The sequence below is a fragment of the Poecile atricapillus genome, chromosome 4 (assembly GCF_030490865.1).
Source record: "Poecile atricapillus isolate bPoeAtr1 chromosome 4, bPoeAtr1.hap1, whole genome shotgun sequence".
Taxonomy (NCBI): domain Eukaryota; kingdom Metazoa; phylum Chordata; class Aves; order Passeriformes; family Paridae; genus Poecile; species Poecile atricapillus.
The window spans coordinates 14406074-14429901 of NC_081252.1; the positions used below are offsets into that span (position 1 = coordinate 14406074).

A 23828-nucleotide genomic window follows, 5' to 3' on the forward strand; every position below is an offset into this window, starting at 1 on the left:
CTCTTGTGACACAGCACTGCTGTTAAGTAGGACCCAATGCACCTATGGGGCAGTGGACACTCAGGTGTAGTGGGAGGAATTTGTGTTCAATGGCCAAGAATAAGGAAAATAAGAACAGAAGGACCAAATCTGTATCCTCAGTTGATTATATTATATACGGTAGCTATTATGTTGAAACTCTCAAAAATTACAGGGCCAAAGAAATGTCTTCACTACAAGACTACAGGATAATCCACAATATCAAATCCAAAAGTCTAGTCCAATGTAATTGAAGCTAACAAAAAACTTTAACTTTCTTGGTTAAAGAAACCTATTATTTGGATTTTAGTTTGGGTTACCATTTCCAATTCCATTCTGACCCTTTCTCCATTTTAACTCAAGATGATAACACAGTTAAAATCACAATTTCACTTCTTTCTCTGGTTGGAAATATTTTGTGGATTCAGTGACTCCCAACAAATCCTATCACAGACTCCAATTAGGGCTCACAAGCAAGTTGCAACCCTTGAATCATTTACATGTATCACATGCAATGTGAATGTAAAAGTGACTCACATTTTTTGTCAGCAGAACCAACAGATTGTCAAGGTTAAGGCATTTATGGCACAGCTCCTATGGAGTGGGATGGAGAGCTGTCTTAGGCTACAATGTATGATGTAGCCAAAAGTATGTATTCTATTACCATCTGTTAAAACCAGGTGTGGCAGTGTTCTTTATCTCTTCCATGACCCATCCTCCCTCCAGGATGATATCTTCTGTTAATGGGCCATTGAGTCTCACTGCAGGACTGATAAAATGCCATCCTCCCATTGTGAGATGCTCCACCCAGGGGGAGGAACTAAGCATTCCTGCCTGGATATAAGCTGATTTTTGGAACACCGCAAGGAGCCTTATCCACTGAATTCCCAGAGGGCAAGAGCTACATAACCACCACTGGACCTTCAGAGGATGACCAGATCTTTCTACAGGATCACCAACAGAATGACATCTATCACTTCAGAAGGATTGCAGCCACCATTTAATCAGACTACTACCACCATCCTGACCAACAGGATGTCAGGTTGTATCCTGACTATGTCAGGTTGAGTCGGTGTTTTTTTGCATTTATTTTAATTTTCTGATCAAATTGGAGTTCTGAGTTGGAGCCTCTCACTTATTGCTTTCAAACTAGTACAAGAGTGAAAAGAGGAAAGGTTGGAGCCAGAATTCAGGAATGTTCACGGTCAGGTTGGATGGGGCCCTGAGAAGCCTGGTCTAAAATCTCCCAAATTAGGCATGAAAAAAGAATATAAACAAAGGCAAAGCAACTCAGACTATTTTGATCCTACTCATAAGAGAATTTCCAACTTCCAGCAAGAGTGGCATCCTTCAACTAAAAAGAATAGAAGAAATTTAGGAAGAGATAAAAGTTCACATACAGAGATTTCATAAATCTGAATTATTAAAAACATCCAAGACTGAAATACTTAGTTACAGAAATGAATTATTAGTAATTTCTAAAAGAAACAGTAAGTAATGAGCTGAAGATATGAGTCATGCAAATAGTAAGGAGCTAATAAGGTTAATGAGAAAACAGAAGTAAAGATCATTTTATTAACAACAGTCTCATGCTGGTGAGTCAATTCCCCTAAGAGGTAGTAATTGTCTACTTGTCCCTCTCAAACACACACAAATACTACTGAATTGTATTCTTAGTTAAATGATTTTCATATGTTTTACAAATAGCAAAACCCATGCTTGGTTTCGTGAAAGTACATTTCAGCTAGTAAGTTAATTTTTTTCTGTATTTGGCAGATTCAGCTCCCCATTAAAGGATTTTATAGATCTGTGAACATAGATTTATCACTTACAGAGGGAACAAATAGACTGTAGAAATTACTGAATTCACCAGGTTTGGATGCTTCATCCGAGATGCCTCCCAGATAACTGAAAGAATTTAAGCAGACTGTAATGCTGTTAGATACAGTCAAATTTAGAAATTATAAAACTTCTATTAAAGAGACATAAAAATCGCTGTGGGGAAGCTAATTAGAACATCCTCAATCTAAAATGAAGGATAAGTATTCAAGTGCAAAAAAATAGCAAGACACGAATAATATCTAGAGGAAAAAATGCAAATGCTCACTTAACTGACCTGGTTTTTCCTTTAAGGTAATCTGATGAATTCACATGAGCAAATGCGCTTTACAAAATACTGGAAAGATTAGCATTTGTCTCTTTTGATTATCTTCAGATAAAATATCACTATGTAATCCTATAACTTCTGCACTGAATATTTGGCACTGTAGCCTGACATGAAGAAAATGAATTGGAGTCAAATGTATCTTTTAAGAATAAGTAGACTATGATGACACAAGAAATATTTCAAACTTCAGGCAGATAAATCTTTCTAGTGTCTAAGAGCCTCAGAGTAAATCTTGTCATTAAATTATAAGATAACAAAAAAGAAATGCAAGAAGCAGAGAGGCAGAAATATCAAAGGCTTGCATCCTCTCAATTAACACAAAAAATATTTCTTAGTATTTTGATTACTGGGAATCTGATCCCTAATCAGTGGCTAGATTGACAGTGAGCAATAGTGCAATTCAAGTTTCTGACTGACTTTGATAGGGGGTTGCATTTTAACGTGAAACGCCAAAAATCAGATGGCTAAAAATAACAAGGGAGCTAGAAGAGTTGTAGCATCTTAGCCACCATTCTACTTCCATCCATCTGCATCTCTATAATGCTCAGACAGACTGAAGATAACACCCTTAATACTTTTTTTTCTCTCACTCAGTCTTCACAGATGCAAAGTTGACTCTATAATCACAATGAGTGGCTGGCACATTAGCTAGACATGACAGTCACATTATTTAAAAACAGTATAAAAATAGATTATATCAAACATTTTGATATCCTAATTTTACAAAATGTCACATGACATCAAGCTCTGGTGACTTGCTATACAGCTACTGTTTCTTGGTACTTTGGAAAAGAAGGAATAAATGAAGTGAGAAGAACACTGGATAAATCTAATAGAAAAACTGACTAATCTTAGACCCCAAGGTCATAGCAAAGCAATTAACTTCTTGGTTTTTCAGCAGCACAAGATATGATTTATCAATCAGAGACCACACTTATAAACACTATACATCTCAATAATATGTTCTTCGCACTGTGTAACTTTTTAAACAATGATAGATTGCCTGGGCTTGACCACAGTTATTTTACAAACAGAAATGAAATATTTGCAAATGAAATGGTTCAATAAGGGGGGGAGGGAAATGTAAAAAAAAAAAAAAAAAAAAAAAAGAGGAAAAAATGAAAGGATTTGAGACAAACTTTGAAGAATTCAAGATTTTAGAGAAGCTGAGGCCTTAATTAAAAATAAGCCCCGTTAAATCTAATGAAAAAAAATACATGGACCTTGCTAAAATTTAAGGTAGATAAAGAGGATTTGCTAAAATTAGAGGATAATCATTGGCTAATAACTAATTGTCTGTCAACTTTATGCTTGTTCATCTGGGCTTATAATGAGAAACAAAGAATCTGGTAAGGAACTTCAAGAACATAAGACAATTGCAAATCAGCAACCCACTGAAGATATGAAACTGGGAGCCCAGCCAAGGGTTCATTTGTCACTTTGCATTGAAAAGGTAGAAAGGTCAGAAACAAGGAAGAGCCATACCCCTTCCTTCTTTTTGTGACCCCTACTCATAAAAGGACCACCGATCCATTTCAAGGAACAAACTACGCATGCTTAATTGCTTTTTTCTCAACTAGCATAGGAAGTGGAAAGTGGATGGCAACTGGGTTACGAATATGCATTTGTATTCAATATTTCTCTAAATAAAAAGCCTGTATTCACCTGTATTCGGGGCCGTGTGCATTAAGGGGAGACCCAGCACTGCCCAGCACTGCTAATAAACATACCACTCTTGTTGAAGGTTAAGGTGTCTTTCCTTTAGTTCTGGCTCACCAGGGGAATTTTTACCTATTAGTTGCTGGGAAAACCTGACTGCTCGTACTTGGTGGGTCCTTGAGAAACACAAATAGTTCAGCTGGGCACAGGGGGAAAGGGGGGCAGGAAAAGGGGAGGGCTGGGACAGTTTGCTGGGCTTCTTTAGCTTTAGAGAAGGACACTTTGCTGGGAGCTATTGCTGCGGAGAGAAGGGAATTTGCTATCACCCAGATGGAGCTGCTGCTTCTTCTCCTTCTTCCCTCTTCGCTGGTGGCCTCGCACCCCCTGTCCTGCCGGGACGTGTGGCAGTGCCAGCCACCGCCGCAGAGCTGCTGATACACCTCAGCCACCGGCCCAGGATCTCAGCTCATCCCTGCTGTTCCAGCTGAGTGTTCCTCAGAGCCCTGCAGGAGCACCGGGACTGCCCGCCCGAGGGGGTTTGTGAAGCAAAGCCTCTGCTCCATCCCTTCCTGTCTCAGCTGAGAAAGCTGTCACGGGGTCCCTGGTTCTGTTTTCTTGCTAATGCTGTAGTTATTGTTGTTTGTTTGCCTTTTTATACCTACTAGTAAAGAACTGTTATTCCTGTCCCCAGATCTCTGTCTGAGAGCCCCTTAAGTTCAAAATTATAATAATTTGAGGGAGTCTACATTTTCATTCCAAGGGAGACTCCTGCTTTCCCTCGCAGACACCTGTCTTCCAAAACTGAAACACACTCTGTAACCCCAAAACGTCTTTGTCCATTTCAGTTGGATATTGATACTTGATCATATCCATATTTTGGTAAATCAGATTATGCCAAATAGTATATATAATATATATAATAGTACTTAACTGCAACTGAAAAGTAATCTATGCTGTAAAATGCTTTCAGAATCGACATCCTTTGAAATTCTATCATTTTTATCCAACAAATGAAAAATAATTCCTAAATTCAACAACACCAACAAAAGTCTACACTATCAAAGAAATAAAATTATTTAGTAAAATAAGGGCTATAAAATAACATCTCTCAAGTTGTTCCCTTGACAAGACTACCTTGAAGTTAGTAAGGAATTTGAGTCTGTTTCCCTCCCCTTTCAGTGAAATATTTTCTCTTTCTTCCAACACAAGCCTAATCTTCAGAACTTGAAGCATTCAGGCCAACCATCTACTCATAGTTAGGATGGAGCACAGTTTTGTTAAAATGCTATTCTCTTTAGCCAGCATCTGACACAACCTGGCTCTGACTTTGACAAGGCTCTGAAGATGTTGCTGTGTTGTGAAAATACTGCTGTGTTATCTTCTTGTCTGGAGGCTGCCAAAATTCTTGATCAACTATAGCACTGATCCTGAACTCTGCTCAACCTAGAAAGGGAAGAGGGAAGTGCCCTTCAGGCATGAGCTGCTTTAAGGGTCTTGATTGAAAAAACTCAGCTTGTTTTTTGAGAGTATATAGTGGGTGCTCAAGAATACAGATGAAATCAAAGACTAAGAACAAGAAATGAGTCTGAACGTTCAAATTTCCTGCTTCAGACAACATGGCTCCTGTCAATTTTCAAGTTGACAAACTCTCTCAGAGACCTGGCTGTTCCTTCATTCACCTATTATTTAATAATGCATTACAGTAAGGCCTCAGTTTTAAACTGATCCTTATAGTGTAAGAAAATAAAAAAGATCAAAGCTCCATGTGATGTAGCTGCACAAGTTTGTTTTGGTGAAGCTCTGCTTCAAGGATTATTTAGGTATTTTGAAACAATTGCTATTGATCCAGCCTGTACATTCAAAGCATAATTTAAAAAAAAAGGAAAATTAATTTGTTGTCGCATTTTAATGTTGTTCCACATATTCTTGATAGTAAGATTATTGCAGACTATTTTAAAAAATTGTACATTAACACTCCAACCACTGTTCCTTCTAAAATAAACATGAACTTCATGTTTCTTGAGGTCCCACTAATAGATGCATGAGAGAAGCACTTGAACAAAGAGGAATAAAGACATGAGTTCAGGTTTAATTATTAGACACCAAAAGGGGGTTTAGTGAGATGCAGAACAGCTACTTTTACATCTTATGATAATTTAGGTTATAATAATGTCCTTAAACAAAAGAAGGACCAGTGGCATTTCCAAAGTGAGAATTCAACACTACTTCCAAAATTCTGTTCAGAAAGTAATGACATTCACTTTGAGATTTTTAAGTCTTTTTTTCTCCCTTCTGTAATGCAAAGGGTGCTTGCTCCCTGATTTGCTCATTCCCAACTGTCTCTGTTTCAGCTCTCCCTCTCTAGGGTTTCATATTGCCTCACCACCCCAGTGTCTAAGACCCATAGTATTTATCCTACTTATGTGTCTTGGGTTGAAATGCAAGATGTAACCAAAAGTATGTATTCTATTGCCATCTATTAAAGCCAGGTGGGGCAGTGTTCTTTACCCCTTCTATGATCCATCCTCCCTCCAGGGGGATCTCTTCTGTTAATGGGCCATTGTGTCTCACTGCAGGAGTGATAAAACTTCCTTAGTAAAGACCTGTTATTCCTATTCCCATATCTTTGCCTGAGAGCACCTTGATTTCAAGATTATAATATTTTGAAGCGGGGGTTGGGGGGTGGTGGCTTACATTTTTATTTATTTCAGTGGAGGTTTCTGCCTTCCTTAGAAGACACCTGTCTTTTTCAAAGCAAGACAGCATGGAATTTATTGCGCCCAGGCAGGCAGTTGCACCTCCACAGATTCCCACAGCATCCAAAGCCCTTCCTGCCTCTACAAACAACCACTTGGAGTACAAAGGGGACTGGGCAAGGACACAAGCATCCCCCTTTCCCTGCCTCTCTCTTGCATTCCCAGTGACACACGCCATACTTAAAAAATTTTTCCTGGTGCTATACACCACAGAAAGAAATGCAATCCCTGTCTTAATGTCTAATAACAGATGGGAAACTTAATGTCTAATAGCAGATGCTTCTGCCTTTAATGCATCTCAGGATATATTCTAGGGCCCACCTCCACAGAATGTTTTGGGTTGGAAGGGACCTTGAAGATCATCTTGTTCCAATGTTGTTGCCATAGGCAGGGACACCTTCCACCAGACCAGGTTGCTCAAAGCCCCATCCCCATTCTCTGCTAGAGCATTCCTGCCATCCATTTGCTGTAAATCTGGCACATCCCTTTGCTACGTTCACCAGGGGTTTGCAACCTCCTGGTTCACACGGGCATGGAGCTGATCATTTACCTCAGTTACTTAGAAAGCTGTTGCAGACCTGGAAATGCACAACTGTGACTGATTCTCAGGCAAATATTTACTTTGGCAGGTTCAAGGCAGAAGACCTCACTGTGCTCACCCTCTTTTGCTGTACGTAATTTGCATTCATCCTAATCATTGACAAACATTACAAATTGCATACCTGGAGCTGTTACAAGCTCTAAGTGGTTAAAGCCTGCACTTTCCTCTTCCTTTTTAAAATAAGCTACATCATACCTACAAAGAAATACAGTACAGTAGAATCACAGAATTGTTCGGTTTGGGAGGGACCTTAAAGTTGTAGCTCCAAGTCCCCTGCCCATGGACAGGGACACCTTCCACTAGGCCAGGTGGCTCAGTGCAACCTTTAACATAAGGCTCACAGCAAGAATGAAAGACAGCATTTTAATTTTTAAAAAACTGAATAAATAAAAAATTAAAAACCAGTTGAGTCTTAATATATGCCTATATAACAACAGCAGAACAATTAGTGGCTCATCTAACATTTCCACTAGATTTAGTGGGAGCTGAGACAGTTGCCACTGAGATTAATGCACACTATTCACTTGCTCTGTAGCTTTGGGAACAATGATAGAGCAGGCCTCGGTTCAGGACATCTTTCCAACAGAGCCATTCACAGGTGGCAACCAGATAAAAAAATATGTTCCAAATTTTTCTTTTAATTGCTTATTTCAGCTCAAAGGAGTCCAGAATCCCCATTTACAGGTGATGCAGAGGTCTCTGTCAGCACAGACAGTAACAACCCATTTGCCTCACCCTCACCTGTCACTTATTTAGCAATTTTTAAAATCCTACTCTCTTCTATTCTATATAATACCTTTGCACAGAAATTGTAAAAACTGGGCATCTATTCATCCTATCAAAGTGTAGCCTCAAGAGGAAGACTGATAAAGGGAAGCTCTAAGAGCCTTGTGATAACAGTACACGTTATCACAATAACATGTTGTTATATAATATGTTAGCAATATTGAGCTGTTTCATTTCCAGTACCATCCTGGAATACACTAAACCAGCCAGGGTATATGGTCTGCCCTCCAGTACTACATCCTCACTAGCAGCACAAATAACTTCAGCAGTTCTCCAAGGATAACCTGGAGAACAGAGAAACTCTTCCAAGATGGTAAAAGCTAGTCTTCCTCCCTCACATCCCAGCTCCAATTTGTTGGAGTCTGAAACACAGAATGTGTGCCCTTGTTTCTGATGCCTAGCTCTGACATCCAGAAGAACACTGAATTTCATACAACATGAAATTTATGGGCATGTTCTTGTAGTGTTACATGAAAACAACTGTTAAAGGTAGATAGAAAAGCCAAAACTGTGTGTAGATTAGAGAGTTTTCTTAAGTCACTGGGTGAAAAAGTTAGTTTAGAGTTTAAGCTAGTTTAGAAAGCAGAAGACAAGATGGAAGATTTAGAATGTTGTTTCTTTTCCTTTTTCTTTTTTCATGTTCTTCTTCTAGAGGTTTTTGGGTAATACTAAGTGATTGGATAGAAAATGCCGCAGTGCAGCACACAGGTGTTAGGTCATTGGGTCATTAAGAAAAATAATGTATGTGTCTATTGTTAATTGGATAAGAATAAGTATAAAGATAAAAGAACTATATAGTTCAGAGCCATTTTGTGCCTACAAGGATAAACTGAGCCATAAGAGCAAGATGAATTAAACTTGTGCAGAAAGTATGGAGAGACCTGCCAAGTTTTGTTATAACATCCTAATAAACACAAGAAAGAAGATCCTAACGAGCTTTAGAGTTTTCATCCTGATCCAGAGAACTGAGATAAGCAGCACTCCCTGTGAGGGAGTATCCTCAAGGAGCTCAGCTCAGAGAAGCTGAGAAATCCAGGAGTGAAGAAAAGTGTGGAAGAAGCACAGCAGAATCAGAAAAGAAAGAGAAAGAAAAGAAACAGAATTAAAAAGTTATAGCAATGGAAAAAAACCATCAGGATTGAACCAGCACCACTTCTCTTAGCTGAGCTATATCATGCTTTAAGGGGTGCTTAGGTTTTAAAAAAGAAAGGAACTATGTTTTTCTGTCCTATGCAGCAGAGAGCAAAATGTTCAAAAATAGGCACTCGTCTGGCTCATATCACAAAAAAACTCAACATATATCAAAACAACTATAATGAAAATTACCAAGAATTCCAGTTAAAAGAACTGCAGAGACACAGAAGTGTATAAGAAGTCCCAAAGTGTGTAGACATCTGCATGTTTAAAAAGATCACGCTATATTGATGGTAATCGCATGATAATTTACAAATTATATTGCTTCTAGCTGAATTTGATCACACAACCAACACTCCTAACCTATCTCCCCAGAATTTCCTGAAGTAATAGGTGTCCTGGACCAGAATCCCTTCACTCCTACATTTAGTTTCACATTTAAAATCAGTCTGTCATACAGCAATTTTTCAAAAGTAAAAAAATTTGTAGGTTGCCTTTTGGTTTTAATGTCTGCCTCTCATGATTTTATAAAAAGCACAGATCCTTGGTAGTTAAACCCTATATCATCCAGTTTGGGTTAATCTGTGTCCCAGGCCAGGGAATCTTTAGCCAGCTGATCTCCACTGACACAAATCACTTAGAAGCATAGAAGCCTTCAGGTTTGAAAAGACCTCTAAGACCGTACAGTCCAATCATTAAACCAGCACTGCAAAGTCCACCACTAAACCAGGTCCCCAAGTACATCTGTGTTGCTAAAGGACACGAAATGATTCACATGAACATTCCTCAGTGTTAGAACAGGAAAAAGCCACTTTATTCTCTGACTCCATTGTTTATAGTTTCTCGACAATGACCAGGGATTGGACAATCAAGTTACCACCTTCCCAAGCACACTGGTCATGCGAAATGTCCATCAAAAGAAGTTTCTTAGAAGGAATGTGATAAACAAGTTATGTTTATAGAACCTTCATGGGAGAGTAACTAAAACTAAGAAAACATTATCAGAAGGTTTTAATTTTTCAGGGTGACACATCTACACATTTTAAATACATCCAGAGTAATGTTTTACTAAACCACAACTCCTAAAATGGTGTTTTATCAGAACCAAAGATTACCAGTGAAAAAGCCATTCGTACATAGGTACTTGCCATAATGATTACTCATAAATATTAATGCAGTATTTTCTACCTGCATCTGTGGTCTCAGATTCCAGTCACACAATTCTCACTCTACATATCCTGATCACATCAAAGAAACTGGTAACACATAACCCATCTCCAAGTCACTGAAACAATGGAAATCTGCCAGTCTTTCTACCAGCCTCATGTTTTATTATCCATTTCCTTATAATGATTTTCAGGCCTCTGAAACAGCACCAGTTTTGGTTCAAATTTTGAAGAAACTAGCAAAAACCTTCTGCATGCTCCGAATCAATGGCTTGGGGTTTTCTTTTCCCATATGTCTCAGATTCATATTATCTCAGTGTACAGTGCTGGGGGTCCTTTTAAAATAAAAAAATAACTTGGTACCCAGCCAGCTATCTTATTTTTAAAACCCAAGTAAATTATATTTAGCCATTAATTTCTTTATCAAGTAAATAGTTTCTTTTCCTGAAAGAAAACAAATTGATCTGAAAAGGCTTATTTTCTCTCTAACTTTTAGAAAATGTTAGTAGCTTTTTATTACTGGCCCCACATACCAAAACATATCTACCAAAATAGATGGAACAAATCAAACTCTCCCTAACAAGGTAACTTTTCTTTCTATGTTTTACAGGTAAGTGATGTGAGAGTATTTATCTCTGGTTGGAAACAGGCTTGGACCCATATCCCATGTTCGGTTTAATTAGATTGGATGCCATGTGATATGTATTCAAGATCCTGCATTTCTGAGACAACTAAAATAAGTAGAACTAAATATTTGATTAATATTTAAACACAGCAAAACTGACAAGTATTACAGTAGGTAAGTTTCTTGGGCAAGATTTCCCTGACAGGATATCAGTAACTTCTACTGAAAGGAGCCACTGATAGTTACTTGTATGCTGAGGGGGAGAACTGGAGCCCTAGAGATCTACTTAATTTTCTGTTTTCTGTGTACATAAAAGCAGAATATATAATAAGGTCACAAAAGACCAAAAATAGCAAATCTTCAATTAGATACCAGATCTGCTGGAAGGCAAGCAGCTTGACCAGCATACAGAACTTCTGAAGATCACTACTTTTATAATATTTTAAATTCCGCTACCATTTTTCAAAAGTCAAGCAAAACATTAAGTACATACTTTTCAGGGTTTTCCACTTCTTCGGTAACAAAATTGAGGTAAAACCTAGAAAATAGTTATAAAATGTATTATAAGATTTATTCTTATATTCTTATATTTTTGTTCTGTATTTCTTTCACTAAGAATCAAGAAGATGCTTTTATTTAATCACTGCTGTTAATTACAGTAGGCTTTGCAGGCCCATGTTTGAATTAAGGAGAGAGTGATATTTAACCTTCCCTGATCTCCACGCTCAGGAAGGAATTTCTCAGAAAACACAACAAAGCAGGAAAAGAAAGAGACAATAACTATGTAAAATCAGTGTGTAATTACTTTTTTCCCCTGACATACTATGGAGGTAATGGTTTAATTATATACATACACACACACATGCACCCTTCAAATTTTATATTCCATTTTTGTTTGCTGCCTTTTATGGTTTCAGATTATATTGGCAAGAAGTCTTATCAGAGTACTCAGCAAGGGCTTCTTAACAATACAAATAACTTAGAAGCCTTAGAAAGTCTTAGAAAAATCCCTCCTAAACCAAGAACTTGTATAGAATCTCAAACACAGGCTGCTAGCCCTGCACGCTCTTGGACAACCTCCAGTACAGGTTGCACTCTGATCATATTCCAGTAGCATTCAAGAGATAGCTCTGTATGGGAATTTATAGGAACTGCTCACCAGGCACAGCCCTGCATACAAAGCAACCATAAGCCTCAAGGTCACCGAACCCTCTGTTCTACATTTATTAGCACTAGGTCTGTGCCTGACTGGATCACAACTGTTCCTGGCTTGGAGACAGGCCTAGAGTCAGATCTTGTCTAATTAAACAGAGCAGTCAATACAGTGCCTATGCTGGTCTTCTGCTCTTGTGCAGAAAGACGAATGGCACCTGAGCCAGCAGTGCTGCACTGAATAAACAACAGGTAACTGATATGACAGAAAGTCTGGGAGCTTTGCCCCATCTCAAGTCTTGGAGCAGAACTGGGTTAGCAGAACAACTTAACGTTGGCTGATGGCTTTTTAAAAATAGTGATTTTGTGACTGAACATGAAATTCTTTGTCACTTTATCCAAAAACATCAGTACTTGTCTTTAAACTTCCTAGTGCATAGAGCACAGAAGACAGATATATGGAGGAAACATCTTTACAGTGAGAGTGGTGGAGCACTGAAACTGGTTGCTCAAGGAAGCAGTGGATGCTGCATCCGTGGAAGTGTTCAAAGCCAGGCTGCATGGGGCTTTTAGCAACCTGGTCTAGTAGGAAGTATCCCTACCCTTGGCAAGGGGCTGAAACAAAATTATCTTTAAGGTCCCTTTCAACACAAACTGTTTGTGATAGCCCAGCATCAGTCCTTTCATTGATGCAAAGACATGTTTCCTTGCATTCTTTTCTCCATTTGTTCTTTTCCAGATGGAATTTTACGTACCTAATAGTCTACACTTGTTCTTGGTAGGATGAACCCACACACAGAAGAGATACTGATTTTCTTTTTTTTCTTCAAAGTTGTATCATTAAAAGTTAGCAGTTAAAAGCTAACAGTCTTTTGAGCTATGCATAAAATTCTACCTGCATCACCAGCACTTGCAACACTTCTTCACATTCAGCTGATTGTATTGATTTAGCCCCATGAAACTGATAGTGCAAGGATATTGACACTTCACTTAATGATCTGCTCCTCCAGAGCAGAGGAATTTAGGTGATGACAAAGAAAAATAGACAGCTGGGAAGAACCACTAGCCAAAATAGGTCTTTTTCCTGCTAACTTCTTTTATAAGTGGCAAATAAGGACCTTGAAATAAAAGTCAAAAGGTGTAAAGAGAAAAAAAAAGATAATTTTTATTGTAAGGCTTTGAACCATTATGTGAAAAATGGTGAAGATATATGGGGAAAATAACAGTATTTTGATGAAGCATTTTGCAGAAAAGAAACTGAATAATATTAAAGAGCTTTTAAAATTGCTTTCATACAAAAACTTAGGTTAATACTTAAAAAGTGAGAAACCATCACATGTATGGATATGAGAGACAAAAGCAGTTATAGAAGGGAGGGGGAAGTAGAGATGCTTCACATAATCAATTCCATTTCTCTGAGGCTTCAAAATGCCAGGCTCTTTTCATATATATCTATCACAGATAAAGGCTTTGGACTCTCTTGGGTTCCTTCCCGCCGCTGCCATTTAATATATAAAGTTCTGTTCATACTTCAGCATGCAGATTTATAATGCTCCTGCAACCAGGGAGTTACAGATGGGCAGAGAACTCCAATGCTCAGCCCATTGTCCCTCCAAATTGAATAAATAAACCCCTTATCTTGCAGCCCTCGTTTTTTGTGCAAGGTAAAGAACCTGGCTGCCTATGAGCCTATGGAAAGCAAAGGAAAGACCTGCAGACAAAGCTATCTAAAAATAAGCCCACTCTGTGCACTGCAGTCTATCTTCTTCCTCCAACACTGCTGCTGCAAAAGCCCTTTGGCACTGTACAATGTGGAGCCCTCATGAGCATGAATAAATTGTACAGGCAGATTCAAGAAGTGGTAGCACCTTACAAAGCAGTTGCTGTGTACTTTGGAGGGGAAAGAGAGAAAGAATTTGAAAGTTCTAAGCAGAATATCTGAAGGTAGATTCCCATACTTCTGCTCACAGTCAATCACACTTGACTTTTGTGGAAGCCAGTTGCACTTCTTTTAAGTTTCAAATCTCTCAGGGCAAGAAGTGCAAAAATCTAGAGATTTTTATTCTGTTTTGTGGTCCACACCAATCTCACTGATTCTTACTTGTCAAATACTTCTTTTACAAAGCAAGGCTAAGGGCCACACAACTTTGTAACAGAACAATAGATTTGTTTTTTATGTAATTACTGACTAAAAAAAATTAAAGCTTTATTTTATTATTTTTTTATTATTTTATTAAAGTATTTAATGAAAAATTAAGAATATTCCTTTCTTGTGGTTTGATTATTTTGGTTGTCAGTGCATGTTTATATAATTGTACACTGAAAAGAAAAATCTTTCCTTTGCAGAGCTGCCTGCACAATGACCACTGAGCATATGGAACAGTAGTAAGAACTACCCTAGTTGTATGATGTAGCTTCGCAGAAGATGTAGAATGTGATACTCACAGCTTCATAAAATAAATGTCTTTGTTAGAGCATATTAGTGTTCGTTTTCAGGATAAATATATGTAAGTTTTATCCACTTACCAGCCTGAATAAGCATACATTCCTGAATAGAAAGCAAGTGGTAATCCCATAATACTGGCATCATTCCCTGCAAAGGCATTTTTAAAGTGCTGTGTTTCTCCTGCAAAATCAAAAAAAAAATGTTGAAAAATAAGCTTTTTGGTCATAACTACTTCTAAGAAAATAAATATAACACATCATGGAACATTAAATCAGCCAACAGTTCACTGACATCGAGTTCTGCCCTTAACCTTAAATTCTGACCCAATCCTTGCAGCCATAATCTGCCAGCAAAAAGGCTTTGTGGCATCTGTCTTCATGCAGTAGGAGAGTTTGACCTATTAGTTTGTTTCAAAGCATTCTGAGCTTGATGACACTCACTGCTCTGTCATTTCCAGCAGCGACTTAGATCAGCTTACATGAAAGAGCAGAATGAGCTCAGTAGATTTTGATGTGGAAAATTTCACTTGTTCAACAGTTTAATCAGAAGGACCTTTGCTAGCATTTAATTCAGAGGCAACATTTATAAGATAAATAAGCCCAAAATTTTAAAACATTTCTACTATTGAAAAATTAGTTTAGTAGCTCCCAACCATGATAATCAATACTGTACTAATATTACATCAATTAAGAATTATCTACACATCTATAAATGCAAATATGCAAGACTTTTGTTATGCTCTTATTCATTTACAAAGTGCTTTATGTCCCCACCATATCCCAAATTTCCTGAGAAGCAATGATCCTCCATAGATACGGAACAGGAAGAAAATTAATTCAGAGTTAAATTATGAGTCATACAGAGTTAAACAATGAGTCATATCCTCTACCCTTTACTCTGTTTTGACTGAGCCCTCAGTCAGAATTCCCATTGAAGCATAGACTTTTTGGTTAAGGGAGAAACTGTGGCCAGAGGAAGGTCCCAGTGGAGAATCGGGGACACTGATTGACACTAGTCAACTAGACATTAGTTCAGGGCAACAATCCCCAACCAAACCTGAGTTTGACATGCTCCAAAGGTCTATGAAAAGAGGGCAGATAGGAACCGAGAGAAATTTTGCACATTTCATGTGTCATGTGCAACAGGAAATGGCATTGCAAATGCCAGAAAGAAAGGGAAAAACAAGAAAACAAAAACAGTGAATCAGCAGAGTGCTACACAGGAAAACTTTTATTTCAGAGTCTATATTAACCACAGAGAGCCATCTGTCCCGGAGAAACAGAGCTTACTATAACACTAACACAAGACTTCACTTGGGGGGGAGGGTTTGTGAGCATCAGAAAAGAGTATCCCCTGGGACATAACCAAAAACTGTGATAGTTTTCGTTAGGTAAATTCTGTCACCAATACAGTCAAGAGTGCTCCCTCCCTATTCTGCCTTGCTATGCTTAATGGCTGCTTATGCTCTGTGTAGCTGTTGTAAGGAGGGTGACCTGGGGCTTGTCACCATCTCACACCTGCTTCTCAGGAATAAAAAAGTTTCTACAGGCAGCTGAGCAGGTGTCAGTGAAAAGAGGGCCTTTACAAGGGCATATACTGACAGGACAAGGGGAAACTGCTATAAACTGACAAAGGGCACATATAGATTAGACATTAGGAAAAATTCTTCTCTGTGACAGTAATGAGGCACTGGAACAGATTGTTCAGAGAAGCTGGGTATGTTCTGAAAGTGTTCAAGGCTTTGGATGGGCCTTTGAGAAACATGGCCTAGTGGAAGATATCTCTGCCCATGGCAGAGGTTTTAAGTTAGATGATTGTTAAGGCCCCTTTCAACCCAAACCACCATATGATTTTGTGGTTCTGTGAATTGTGAGCCCCCTCTACCAGCACACACATGTACCATGACTAGGGACTAGCACAGTTAGAGGAGACATCCTGCCTGGACAGGGCACATAGTCTGGGGAGGTGTATGCACATCTGCCTTTAAATCCCATCCCGCCCCTTTCACAAAGTTCAGGCCAAAGACAGATTACAGAGAAGAGCAGTCTTTTGCTCCTTTGAAAAGCGAGTCTGATTGGAATAGTCTTATTGGCATGCTAAAGGAAATACCAGTTCATTCCAGTGTAGTTCCACTCTAATCAATGACATGACAGTACCAAACCTCAATTAAGCAAGCACAAACTAATTAAGAGATTTTGCTGCTGTAAGCATTATGTGGTAGAGGCAAGTGGGGAAAGACTGTGGAGGGTATAAATAAGATAAAAGCTCTTTAAAAGCATTTACTTTTCATTTCGTACCTTTAATTAGCTGGATAACTCCAGGGACTATAATTATCAGAATTGCTACAAGCTTACAAAAGGTAAGGAACATCTGAATGCGGGCACTCCAGCTGACACTTGTGCTATTCAGGACCATCACCAGTGCTGTGAGGGGAAAAAGAAAAGTCAGAAAGAAAAAATTGTCACAGAATTCTTTGCCAGCAGAGAGGTCACACAAACAACAGATTCTGATGCATTAAAGGAAATACACACTGATAACCTTCTCCAGCTCTTGTCCTCCCACTTCTCTCACCCCCCTTCAAGGTACCACACCAAAGGCTTGAGCTGAGCCTCTACGCCTCACCCACTGCACTGATCATCCATCTGTCCCAACACACCAAATTACAGCTTCATTGACCCATAATTGTCAGCTGCTAATAGATAACTGACTGGCAGGACCCTGTTTCGGATGAAAGAAATTAATTGCCCAACTCTTGTCACTCCAGATTTCTTTGTGCTGCTTCAAGTAGAGATTTGTATTTTTCATAAAACAATAACAATAACCATATTAAATTTTCTCACCCTTGTTTAGGCCACGCATGAATTTGTAACTGCTTTACCTCTGCTCCTCTTTTCCATGTTTGCCCCTCCTTTTTGCTGTACCACCAGAGATGCAGGAGGGCCAGAGCACAAGTGCTGTGCCCACCCTTGCTAGCAATCAGTGAAGAAACAGAGACATTTTACTTATTGAAAACAAAGCCCAGGTCTGCAGCTCACCAGCATGTGGAGAGATCAGAGAAGGGTTTTTTCACCCTGCCTGGTCAGCTCGCATCTCCTTCTGGGTCAGGGACAGCATCTTCTAGCATTTCATACAGCACTGACTGACAGGAGGAGGGCAGGTCTCGTCATTTTAGTGCCACTTATTCTATTCTACTTAAACAGAAGTTTAGGTATTAAAAACAAAATTAAAATTTCCCTAAAGAATGGAAAATGGGAGCTATTTTACTAGATAAAAAAATCTCTTTCCCCTGCTGCTTCAGGGAAACACGGTCAAGCATATTCTTCTCTTTCTTGCCATCATATGGAGCTAATGAAGTAGCTCCTCATCTCAATCCTCCTGTAATTCAAGCTCTCTCAAGAGTACCAGTTTATGTAAATCATCAAAATCATCAGCCACATCACAGATCTCGAGACACACAAAAACACAATTTGCTAGTTTGTAGGAGCTAGCACTGTAAATCTAGCATGGCACAGGCTTTCTGGAAAAAAAACTCCACTGATTTATCTCAAGTCTTTTATACAGTTTCTCTTCACCAGTGAGGTCAAAAAATATTAAAAAAATCTTCTCATTTCAACTGAAAGTAGTTTGAGTTTAATGGAACAGGGAGAAAATTCTAAGTAATCTGGATACCAGTGAATTTTTAATATATTTTTAAATAAAATAAAAATTCCAGGGGGAAAAAAAGAAAGCATTTTTCCAAAATTTTTATTTGGGAGAGAGACAGTCCCACTCTCAAATGAGCTATTTACAAGTCAATATATACTCACAACATCATCTAACACAATTTTTTCACCAGAAAAGGACCTTGAAGATCAAAATCTTTACTCAGTTCTGTATTTCACCATATTTCAGAGCTGAAGTGTTCTGAAGTCACAAAGAAATCACTTGGACTTCTGCAAAGTTTCACTTGACACCCAAAATTATTTTTTTTTTTTTTTGCTTTTCTGCTTCCTTGTATATCTGTATTTGAAAGGGAACAGAAAATACCAGGGCCCTGATTCATTGCTCTATTGTTCCAATATTACACTGACATATCTTGACTAATTTAAATTTTGAAAGATCCCTTTAAGTTGCTGATGAATATTAGTGCTGTTTGAGCCTCCCATTCTTTTCCTGGGGCTTGATTACCAGTAAGACTAACAACCGTCATTTCAGCAAAATATATTTAAAATATTAATTTCACTGAAAGTGTTAAAGTTATAAAATAATCCAGTGCCATAGTCAAGCACTTGCTTATTTTAATTTTCCTAGAAGACTCAGGATATCATACTTTTATTCTGTAGAAAGTGAAGCCTAGGCACGGACCAGAGCACAAGAAAATTTCAAGGAGGATTTCTTTCATGTAAGAGAATCTGCAATTTGATATCCTGCTTACCCAGAGTTTAAGTTGACTGCAGCAATCAGTCTGTCATCTTACACAGGTCAGATAGGTAACATTAGTGGAGAGAGCTCCTCCAGGTTTTCTAATGCATTGGTTTCACCTTCCTGATACACATATGAGAAAGTTACTGGATGGTAAGGCCTCAAACACTTAAGAAAGGGGCAGTCACAACTCCTCTGGGCAACCTGTGCCAGTGTCTTACCACCTACATCAGAAAAATTTATTCCATGTGTCTAATCTAAACCAGCCCTTTTCCGGTATGAAGCCATTTCCCCTTATCCTATTGTCACAGTTTAAGCCCAAATTGAAATTAAACCTGGCAGCTGCTTGCTCAACTCCCCCCCTTTCACCTGCCACCCACCGGTGCATGAGAAGAACCAATGTAAAACTTGTGGGTTGAGATAAGAACAGTTTAATAATTGAAAACAATGTAAAACACAGTAATAATGGTAAATAAATAATAATAACAGAAAGGGAAAAAAGCAAGTGCTGCACAATACAATCGCTCACCACCCACTGAACAGAGCCAGACCCCTCATTCCCAAACCCAGATCAGATGTCCTTCCATTTAAATCTTCACAGTTTATATGCTGGGCATGATGCTCTATGGTGTGGAATATCTCTTTGGTCAGTTCAGATCACCTGTCCTGGCTATGTCCCCTCCCAGTTTCTTTTGTTAACGTCCTCACTAGCAAAGCATGGAGGCAGGGAAAAAATGTCCTTGACTATTGATGAACTGGACTTAGCCAAAAAAACAAAACATCAGTATGTTACCAACACCATTCTCATTCCAAATCCAAAACACAGCTCTGTAACAGCTACTGAGAAGAAATTAACTCTGACCTGGCTGAAACCAGAACACCTAGCACTGCTTACCCTTGTAAAAGTCCCTTGATACAAATGTCCTTTGATGGTCCTTCATAAGAATAAGTGCAGAATTGGAGGACTGTTCTAGTAGTAATTCAGGCTGCAGGGCTGAAACTTAAGTGCTTACAAGTGCTTGAAAAATTCCAGACCAGTTTTACATTTTTTTTTAAATTTTATTTCATGGTACTTATTAAGCTATAAGTATACAGCCTTCTTTATAATATAATATTATATAATATACATTATTGCTCATCATATACTATTAATAATAGTAGTAGTATTTCATAATAATAAATTTAGTCTTAATGATTCTATGTGGATAACACTTGTCTAGAAATGTGGAGCTTACACTAGTATCATATACCAGCACCATAGTAACTGGTTGTGTTAGCAACTGGGTAGTGAAAGGCAATAGGGAAGTGGAGTCATGAAGAAAACTGCTAAAAATCAAGAAAAGATGATGACAGCTGTGCCAGGGTTCAAAAAGGACATTATATTCTGGGACTATGGCCATTAGAACCTTCAGAACAGGGCCTATTGGAGATATTTAGAGAAACTGATTGCAGACACTGATAAGGGATCACAGCAAATATCAGAAGGAACAGCAGTTTCTCAGAGAAAGGGCAGTAAAAGGAGGACTCGGATCTAACTTTTCTAACTAAAAGTCAGACATTAAGTGTGGCTGCATCCTCAATGAAGAGACAGTTAGCTTCAGAGGATGAATAACAATACCTCTCTGAGATGCCTATCCCAGATGAGATTGTTTACCTTCAGGAAGTTACTCTTTCCTCTTTCTCCACAGACTCTATGGGGAGGGGAGCATAGATTACCTAAATACATTGATAAAATCAAGATGAATCCTAACCAAGAGGAGTGTGGAGGGAGAACAAAATGGGGTTCATAAAAAATCAAACACAATGGAAACACCAAGCATGTTTTTCACAATCTCTTTCCTTCCCACAGACACACAGCTATACATGAATAACAAAATCTAATGGGAGAAGCAGCAGTGAGCATTACATCCTGTCTGACTTTTCAGAATATATGTACCATTGCCTCAGCAGGAGACCAAGAAAACTGCTCTTCCATAACTTGTCAGACTTTTAGGGTCAAGGCATTCAAAAAATGCCAAAAAATACTCTCAATTTGCAGACCCTAATGAGCCAATTAAAAGTCACAGGAAGCACAAAAGCACCTATCAGAGCATATTTGCAAGAGCATATCAGAGCATATCCCTGCAAGCCAATAGATATTTTAATGTAAATTGCTTGTCTGATGACTGTCAGCAGTAGAGAGTGGCATCTGTAACATCTGCCTCAATGAGGGGGAAAAAAGGCATCTAATTATAGACTCATAGACACCAATAAAACTTGGGGCTGGAGCGTTTTCTAAAAAGCACTGACAGACCTGTACAGCTAATCTCAGTTTTCAAGCATAACTTTACCTCTAACAGCCAAAGTTTGGGGTATTTGAGTTTTTTGGCATACTTCCCAAAAAAAAAAAAAAAAAAAAAAAAAAAAAAAAAGAGACGGAAGTTATATATTATTGCAGTGTAAAAGGCCCAAAATACACAACATTTGAATTAGTGCAAAAACTCAAGTGAGGTGGTGTTTTTCAGTATCAGTTTTTAATGGCTGAAACCTGTTTATCTGCTTTCTGGTACAGAGGCCATGTGAAAAGTTTGGCACAGGCTCAGTTCCTATTCGGGCTACATATTGACAGAAGAGTTTGATACCTTTCCACAGTGCAATTTATCCCTTCTTGTTACCATTATATTTAGGTTTACAATGAGGAAAAGAATTAATAGATATAAATAAAGCAAGAGATGAATATAGGACATTTTTTGCAAAGATAGGCATGGTGATAGGATGTTTATGTCAAGAAACAATAAATATGGAGGAGTCTACCAACTTTCACTTCAAGAGAAAAATGAGTTTTAAACTTATTCTCCTAAAAAGACTCCCTTCAGTATCAGAACAAAGGTGGACAACTTCCCTTTGCTTTGTGTCCTGGAGCTATTTTGTCCTGCTGGAACTAAGTGGGGAGTTAGAAGGGCTAGTCTCCTGTTTGCATTTTCTGCAGCTGTCCTTCCCTGTGTTGGAGCACATCCAGCTTCTCTCTCCCCTACCTGGCCATTTCTTTTCACAAAATTGTAGTAATTACATCCTGCCTCTGGAAGTGTTCAAGGCCAGGTTGGATGGGGCTTCGAGCAACCTGATCTAGTGGAAAATGTCCCTGCCCATAACAGGATGATCTTTAACGTCCTTTCCAACCTAAACTATTCTATGATTCTATGAAATGTATAGTGTAATAAAAATCTTTGAGATGTCTGCTCTTCTTTCACATACAGTTAAATTAACCAAGTTAAGAAAGTTAACTGACTTTTTCTGACAAACTGATATCTGCATATCCAGTATTTGATCTAGATTCTTCTCCTCGTGAAGATTTGCTTAAGAAACACCAAGTGAATTTAAGTGATTTATAAGTTTGAAAAAAAAAGGAAGGTTTTGCTTCAGAAAGCTGTGGCATCTGAAAAGAGACTCCACACAAGCATCCTTCTCTCTACTGAGACATTGAAATGTTTGGAGATTTTGGTTGGTTGGTGGTGTTAAAAAAAGAAAAAACATAATAAAGGCAACTAAAAACGAAAGCAGCATATTGGAGAACAGAAAATTTTCTTTTACAGATTGGTCAAGATTGGTCTAAACAGGTGATTTTGAGGGGAATTTTGTGCCCAGCAAAAGTCCTTTTCCTATAAATAATAAAGCAAGAACAGAGATTTTTTAAATGTCACCGTGTCCAGTAGTTGCATTTTAACTCTCATCTGATCTACATCTCCTCTGCACTATCATTCCTTTTGCACTGAAGAGGCACAGAGGAGAAATGGTGGGGAGTAGAATGGCTGTTGCCTTTTACAAGAAATATTTTTTTGGCGGCTGGTAGAGTAGCAATAGTATTTGCCACTCCCCAACATAATCCTGGTTGCATCCATTTCAGTCAACCTTTTAATAATAGGCTTAAGATGCATCAATAGAGATTCAGGTGGAGAGAAAAAAACAAAAAAAAAGGAAAGAGAAAAGCTGTATTGTGACAAGGATAGAAAAAACTGGGCTAAAATACTAGCGATGTTTTAAAAAACTCTCACACTACTGATTTTAAACCCAGTTTAGACAAACATTTCTAAGAAATTGTTTAGATAACACTGATTGTGTTTGGGATCAGGGGATTACCTGGATATTTTTCAAAATTCCTCCCTCTTCTTTCTCGTACAACAAGAAATGACAAGGTAAAACAACAGAACAAAGTCTTAACCAAGGAGAGAGTTCAGTGGTGCATGCCACTGCCCTTCCCTGTGCAATAAAGACATATACATGACCGGTGCTCTCTCATCAGGCAAGGAAGGAAAAGGGACCAGGCATGGGTAAGAAAAAAGGCATGTCATTTCACTTTTGATTAACTAAAAATTTGAAGTGATACTACTTTTTGCACCATTATATTGGATCATAAGATCTTCAGGGCTCCAGAGTGTCTGTTCAGCTCACCAACTTAATCTTATCTATCGCTCTGCCTACATGCCCAATACCAAGCATTCATAACAATTACCACCACAGCAGCTGATTCTTACCCTACAAGGATTAACAGCCAGACACTCTGTGATCACTGAGCTTAAGTGTAGCAGAAGTTCTAAGAACTACTGCAAATGAAACTCCACTGTAGAGCATACTGCAGAGAGTAAAGCTCAGTCTGATATATCACTGTTTTTCTCAGTGTCATCCCATTCACCACTACAAGTTTTCTACAAGAATCCCTCCTTTCAGTGAAATGCCAGTTCATCCCACCTGTTCCATACAGACCCACTCTGTACAGGAGTGTCTGCTGTGACCTCCCTTCTCCCTTTAGGCTGTGATTATTTCAGCCTAATTCCACCTCCCCTGCAAAGCTACTTATTAGTTCAATTATTTTGCCAAGCCCTGGCTTATCACACAGATTTTCACTTAAATTAAAAGCAGTAAAAAACGTATTTCAAATTG

The 23828-nt window shown here is 38.4% G+C and overlaps 1 protein-coding gene across 2 annotated transcripts in view; it reads right to left on the minus strand.

Moving 5' to 3' along the window:
- The window catches only part of SLC7A11 (solute carrier family 7 member 11), a 71279-nt gene that overhangs the window by 38162 nt on the left and 9289 nt on the right, over positions 1–23828 (minus strand). For both annotated transcript variants that reach the window (XM_058838771.1, XM_058838772.1), the window contains exons 4-6: positions 16808–16933; positions 14591–14690; positions 11406–11450 (exon numbers count right to left, since the gene is read on the minus strand). In XM_058838771.1, coding sequence (XP_058694754.1) covers positions 11406–11450; positions 14591–14690; positions 16808–16933 — 271 coding nt within the window. The remainder of the gene's footprint in view (positions 1–11405; positions 11451–14590; positions 14691–16807; positions 16934–23828) is intronic.